Below are 7,134 nucleotides of genomic sequence, written 5' to 3' on the forward strand. Positions count from 1 at the left end.
CTCTCAGAACTGAGATATGGCCCCGTATGAGTTTTTTTCTTTTCTATACGCACCTTTTATCAAAGAAGGCCTCAATGATCTGTCTTCGGATTGGATTGAGGGCCAAATTGCTAATATTCTCCAGGTGTTTACGTCTGAAATGAGAAGAAATGTTTCTGCTGTGCATTACATTATTCATTATGAAGGTAAATTTATCTCATCTGACATAAATCTGACATGACATCTGACCCTTTTTAAAACACACACAGTTCAATAATACACCACGTGTTCAGAACTCGTATTAAAATCGGAAGTGAAATGGGTATAAACAACATATTGTATACATATTTAGTGTATGGTTCAACTGTAGCTCAAAAGAAACAGCATCATTTTCAGACCAACTGCTCTTCCCTAAAGCAAGCCTGAAAATAAAGACGGGCAGAAAATGAGTGATAGATGAGTGCTTATGACAGCATTTTAGTTTCCTCTAAATGAGTGTCATCAAGTACAGTACCTTAAAGTGTCTTCATCTTGAGTCAGGTACATAAATCTGTTATGGAGGTTTTTTATCTGCTCTATGGAAACTAAAGTGAGAAAAAGACAGCAAATTCAGGAACATTTCAAATGAAGAGGGTCAGTGCGGTGACAGTCACAGCTGTTCTGAAGGAGTGATGGAGACAGAATATGTGTGTGTGGGTGAAGCGCAAGACGAGCTGATAATGAATAAAATCAAACTCAATAAGGAATGCATGTTTCATTACGGAAACATTCATACACACACACACATACACACTCGTGTCTGGTTTGCTATCCTTGTGGGGACTCTCCATAGGCGTAATGGTTTTTCTACTGTACAGACTGTATATTCTATTGCCCTACACCAACCCTACACCTAAAGTAGACAGAAAAAAACAAGTAAAACCAGAAAAACTCATGTTTAACATAGCTGTAGGATAGTATAAATGTACAGTATAGACAGACATATGGCTTCCTTGCTATCTGAACACAGAGTTATTCTGGTAACACTTCACAATAAGGTTCCATTTGTTAACAATACACATCAACTACCAATTAACAATACTTCTACAGCATTTTTAAAATCTTAGTTTGTTAATTTCAACATTTAACTATTAGCTAATGTATTGTGAACTAACATAAACAATGAAGACTTCACTTCTTTTTGAACTAACATTAACAAAGATTAATAAATGCTGTTAAAAATGCATTCATGTTAATGAATGGGACCTGATTGTAAAGTGCTCATTTTCTTTTCTATCATCTATTTTTGAGGTAGAACAGTTAGTTTTGAGAAGATGTGCTCTGTGCAATATGTGCTTGGTATTACATATTCGCACATTCACAGCTGTACAGTAAATATCTGTTGTGAAAACGCTTCTCCCCAGTGATAGATGTGAATGGGATCACTTGTGCTTCTTCAAAAGTCCTCCTACATTCTAACTGAGTGACACTTTGGGTTCATTAGATTTAGGTTGTTGAATGTGTTTTAATATATATTGGTTCATTACAGTTGGCGAAATACAAGAATAAGCATCAAGTGTGTACCATGATACGAACTTCTGATGTCATTACTGTACCATGGTACTTTGATTGTAAGTGTAAAGTCACTTTCAAACATATTATATTTTAAGCACAGAAAAAATGTCGCTGTCTACATATTTACAAATTTCATACGTACTCACAGCCAGTTTTTTGAGCCAGATCTTGGAACATATACACTGGTCCAGACTGAGAAGCTCCCATGTTGAAGTCCAGAAGAGATCAGTAGGAAAGTCGTATGAAGAATGGTCAGAACTTTTGGTCAGACTTTGATACCAAAGCTCCGCCCCCTCATGAAATATGCAAATACGCGGCAAGCGCCAGTTACACACCTGAGTGTTTTTTGTTGTTGTTGTTGTTTTTTTACGCGTGCTGAATCTGAAAATTCTTTTGAGGCCTAGAAATGCACATTTATGTTAGGTATAATATCCATATTTTATGAAAGAAGACACCCCTTTCTGTCGTAGCAGATATTTGGGGTCGTTGTCAATAAAATAATTTATAAATATATGGCATAATACTTATTTTGATATAAAATATTTATTAATGCATTAAAATAATAATTTAAATAAAATAATATGTTTAATTAAATATAAATAAATTATTTTAATTTGTGATTATTAGTTTAAATCAACTAAAATATTAATTTATATGATTAAAGTATCTTAAAGATATTATTTTGTTCTTAGTACTCATGAAAACATTTAATATTTTCATGAGAAAATATTTAATATATAGTCTTTCTTCTACAGCCAGGATTAAGGTATAGTGTGGTAGATGCGTATATTTGCATTATGAATATTTGAGGTTGTGTGAGACTTGGATGAGCATTAAAGTTTATGCAAACACACTCTGCTTTGGATACAAGAGGGACAGCACCCTGACTTTTTTTTTGTCATTCATTATCCAACTTTCACTTTAAGGTGTTCAGTGCATGATAAAACGGAGAATTGGGAAACAATAGTCAGAGGCGACTCCTATGCTTCTAACCGTCATAATATGCAGCACAACAATTAAATCAGCATAGCAATTAAAGTAAAAAGTTTCATTGACAAATTACATTTCAGCACGTTTTAATATTTGATTTGTATCTCGAGCCGACATGAACAAAACATGGCACTCGTGTTCTACAGAATGACTGAAGAATATTGCAAAGAGCAACTTCCGCTTTTGCTGATATACCAAATTAATATTTGATTTACGTATTCCTGTGCAGGCTGGAAGGGAATCATGGTTAAATGAGTACATTTAAATATTTCGGTATCTAAAATCTCTTCACTTACAAAATAAGTAGATAAGTCATAAAAATAAAATAATAAATAACCAGACCATCAAAGTAGAGCTTATTCTTTAATTGTGATTCATTCTCTTATATTCTCAATACTTTTGTATTTACAACACCTATGAGCCAAGAATACCTTGAGCCCTTATTCTCTAGTTTTTTTTTATAACTCTGAAATAAACATTACAAAATATTACATAATACATAAAAATTAATAACAGCTTTAGATATTTTAACTCATGTCAATTGCATGTTAGTTAACATATTAACATATGTGACATTAGTGCATTAGTTCAGTGAGATGTGTTATGAATGATGGCAATAAGGAACGGGCCTGAAGCTGATCATCAACACATATACAGATATTCAGACCCTCTGTAGTGTAAGTTCACATATACATACTAGCTAGACTATATTTTGTATCTGCACAAATACTGTAACTCAACCACATCATTTGTACTCAACCACTCAAATACAACACATGTAGTTTCTTTCAGCTTAGACTACATTTGCAGCTCTGGGTCAAAGTTGCGCTTAAAACTAATCTAGGACCAAGATCTTGTACAACTGAAATTAATTAGAGAAAAACTACTGATCTTAGACTGGTTTTGCCTTAAAGGAATTGTTCACCCAAAAATGAAAAAGTATCACCATCAGGCCATCCGAGGTGTAAATGAGTTTGTTTCATCATCAGATTTGGAGAAATTTAGCATTACATCAATTGCTCTCCAATGGATCATCTGCAGTGAATGGGTGCCGTCAGAATGAGAGTCAAAGTTGCGCTTAAAACTAATCTAGGACCAAGATCTTGTACAACTGAAATGAATTAGAGAAAAACTACTGATCTTAGACTGGTTTTGCCTTAAAGGAATTGTTCACCCAAAAATGAAAAAGTATCACCATCAGGCCATCCGAGGTGTAAATGAGTTTGTTTCATCATCAGATTTGGAGAAATTTAGCATTACATCAATTGCTCTCCAATGGATCATCTGCAGTGAATGGGTGCCGTCAGAATGAGAGTCCAAACAGCTGATAAAAACATCACAATAATCCACAAGTAATCCACACCACTCCAGTCCATCAATTAATGTCTTGTGAAGTGAAAAGCTGCGTGTTTGTAAGAAACAAATCCAGACGTTTTTAACTGCTTCCAGCTAAAATATGAGGCCTCTATCCATAATATTGCTTTCTCCAGTGAAAAAGTAGTCTTGTCTGAATCAGGAGAGAAATATGCACAGATCAAGCACCGTTTATCAGTGAAAACAGTTCTAAAAAGATATGTCAGTGGATTTTGATTTTAGAGACAATAGGGGATGGACTTTTTCACTGGATGAAGCATTATTTTGGATTATGGATCTGTATTTTGCCTAGAAGTGATGGTTTAAAGTTAAAATGCCTTGATGGATGTTTATTACAAACATGCAGCTTTTCACTTTACTAGATGTTAATTGATGGACTGGAGTGGTGTGGAGTACTGTGATGTTTTTATCAGCTGTTTGGACTCTCATTCTGACGGCACCCATTCACTGCAGAGGATCCATTGGTGAGCAAGTGACGTAATGCTAAATTTCTCCAAATCTGTTCTGATGAAAAAAACAAACTCATCTACATTTTGGATGGCCTGAGGTTGAGTAAATGTTCAACAAATTTTAATTTTTGGGTGAACTATTTCTTTAACGAGATTCTTCAAACATCAAATTCAGTCCCTTATCAGTTGTAACAGTTCAGGAGAAAGTGAGTGACTACGCATCTAAAGTGGGGAGGGAAGGAAGGAAGTGGTCTATGGATCTAATAAATCGTGGTCCTGGAAATTGGCGGTGGGCTCTGGCGATTGCCCTGAGTTTGCGGTGAGACCGTGGTAGTGCTCCTCTACAGTCCTGTGGGTCTTGCACATGTCCTCTGGGTAACGCGCCTGGAGCTCTTCATTAGCGATGTAGTGTGTGTCAGAGAACTCGCTGAAGTAGCGGCCGACCTCAGTGTGAGCGATCTCCAGAGGGGCGGAGTGAGGCTCCAGATTCTCTGCAAAAAAAAAAAAAATGAGGGTTTCTTTTTTATTTTAAGATTGCAATTGTCTCAAATCAATTAACACCTCACCCATTTACCCCAAAATACATGATTCACTGATGCTAATGAAATTGAGAGCAATTAGGACAAAGACCCAGTTTTCAGATGCCAGTGATAATAAACCAAAAGTATAAGTGAAAGTGACGTGACATTTACATTTAGTAATTTTGCCGACGCTTTTATCCAAAGCGACTTACAATTGGGGAATACATAAAGCGATTCTTCTTAAAGAGGCAAACAGACACAGGAAGTGCTTGAAATACCAAGTTTTAGGCATTGTTCAAATAAGTACAAGCTAGAAAAGGGAAGGAATAAATAAAGATGGGTAGCCATTTTTTTGCTGCTGCGCCCGGGGAGCAGTTGGGGGTTCGGTGCCTTGCTCAAGGGCACCTCAGTCGTGGTATTGAAGGTGGAAGAGAGCGCTGTACATTCACTCCCCCCACCCACAATCCCTGCCGGTACGAGACTCCGTAAGGACAGCAACCTTTGGGTTACGAGACCGACTCTCTAACCATTAGGCCACGACTTCCCCCTAAAACCATGTTAGATTTCCATTGCTTAAATCTTGGCTCAATGGAAAAACTCACCTTGCGCAGCATATCTACATGTCCCGTCCTGCACTAGGACGTTGTAGAATGGCTGATCAGCCCCCTTAGACAGCTGATGGACCCTCATAGTGTTAATCCACTCCTGACTCATGGTGCATTTAGGGTCCCATCCGTAGATAACGCAGTTGTAGCCTGACCTATGAGAGAAATCAGTTTGTAAACACTGCCAATCAAATATTCCTAATGTAAACGTATGGTGCATCTACAGTCTACTTAAAGCTATGCAAAGTATTAGGCCTTTTTGGTTTGAAATCAAGATTGCATTCTCGTCCTGTGCCAATAAAAGTCTGATTTCACATTGTATTATTTAGCCCAGAACTGTAGTATGTTTGCATCATCAATATAAGCTCCACCTGGAGAACTGAAGTAACGATTTTTCCATATAGTTCATTAGTTTGATGTTCACACAAACAGGAACCCACCTCTTATGTTTCATGATGAGGCCTACAGAGTACAGTACGTCCCTGTGCTCAGGCACGCTGCGTTTCTTTACCTCCGGCTCTACCGGATGCCTCTTATGCTGGATGTGCTCGAGCGTATGCTGCACCAGATACCCGACCGCTCCGTGCTGAGACGGGTCCAGAGCCTGGATATGCTGTAGAATATCCAGTACCTGAGAGAGAGAGAAAAATCAAACAAGCATAGTGGTTATACTTTTCTCCCATTAGAAGATTTATATAGACATGATGATGAAATTCACTTATCAGCCTTGATTATACAAAGAGGCTATTTGGTAATACAGTTTGTATTTTGTGGTTTAACTGCAATATTCAACTATTCAAAATTTTCAATGCAAATGCAACATATACACTCCCTTATAAACCTGTTGTGTGTTAGGCATGAGAGTGATATATGTGACAAAAAGTTTAAAACCTATTGAGAGACTCCATGTTCAATATCCACCGTCATTTTGTATTTTGTGCAAATAGCCAAAGTTGTTGGCAGATTGCACAATGCATAGTCCTTTTGTAAGAAAGTGTGACATGCTAGAGCAAAACAGGCACTATTTTTGGAATCAGCATCCCAAAATTAGTAAGAAACAAGTATTAGATGTCATTCAGCATATGGTGCATATGATGCATGGTGGTGTAATATATGCTTAGTAAGAATAGCATATTACTTTTGTTTGCACTCTTTGAGAATAGTATCTATTACTATTTGCACTTTGTGTAACCAGGGTGCTATTTAGTTCCAGTTATACTTGGAGCAAACCGTATCTACCTTCAAAATAACAATTATTTTCTTTTATACTTGGTGTAAATAGTCGCCTCCTTTATATTTAAGGTATTTATATTTAAAGGTAAAGTATTGGAACAGAAAGCAGGAATGGGATTAGGAAATGATGAAAGATGAACTCATGGTTATTATAGTAAACTTAAACTAAAATTGAATTATAATCACACATTTTTATGAACACTTAAATTATGCATTAATTGAAATAAAATAAAAAAAATTCAAAAAATGTATTTCAGCTAGTTGCAGGTAGCTTAACTTGATTATTAAAATAACTAAAACTGAAATAAAAATGCATAAACACACACATTATATATATATATATATATATATATATACACACACACACACACACACATATATAAAAACACTCTTTCAATGAACTTTAATTTTGTAAATTACCTGTGTGTG

The 7,134-nt window shown here is 36.1% G+C and overlaps 2 protein-coding genes across 4 annotated transcripts in view; both read right to left on the minus strand.

The window, feature by feature from the left end:
• The window catches only part of LOC107750755 (calcineurin B homologous protein 3-like), a 6,669-nt gene extending 4,918 nt beyond the window's left edge, over window positions 1-1,751 (minus strand). The window contains exons 1-3 of the mRNA XM_016566282.1: window positions 1,680-1,751; window positions 494-563; window positions 54-134 (exon numbers count right to left, since the gene is read on the minus strand). Of these exons, the coding sequence (XP_016421768.1) occupies window positions 54-134; window positions 494-563; window positions 1,680-1,740 (212 nt within the window). The 5' untranslated portion in view covers window positions 1,741-1,751. The remainder of the gene's footprint in view (window positions 1-53; window positions 135-493; window positions 564-1,679) is intronic.
• A 2,691-nt stretch (window positions 1,752-4,442) lies between these two features.
• LOC107750754 (F-box only protein 21-like) overlaps window positions 4,443-7,134 on the minus strand; it is a 7,855-nt gene continuing 5,163 nt past the window's right edge. For all 3 annotated transcript variants that reach the window (XM_016566281.1, XM_016566280.1, XM_016566278.1), the window contains exons 10-12: window positions 5,913-6,103; window positions 5,470-5,627; window positions 4,443-4,837 (exon numbers count right to left, since the gene is read on the minus strand). In XM_016566281.1, coding sequence (XP_016421767.1) covers window positions 4,599-4,837; window positions 5,470-5,627; window positions 5,913-6,103 — 588 coding nt within the window. In that variant the 3' untranslated portion in view covers window positions 4,443-4,598. The remainder of the gene's footprint in view (window positions 4,838-5,469; window positions 5,628-5,912; window positions 6,104-7,134) is intronic.

The sequence above is a fragment of the Sinocyclocheilus rhinocerous genome, unplaced genomic scaffold (assembly GCF_001515625.1).
Source record: "Sinocyclocheilus rhinocerous isolate Xijiao unplaced genomic scaffold, SAMN03320098_v1.1 scaffold2347, whole genome shotgun sequence".
Lineage (NCBI taxonomy): Eukaryota > Metazoa > Chordata > Actinopteri > Cypriniformes > Cyprinidae > Sinocyclocheilus > Sinocyclocheilus rhinocerous.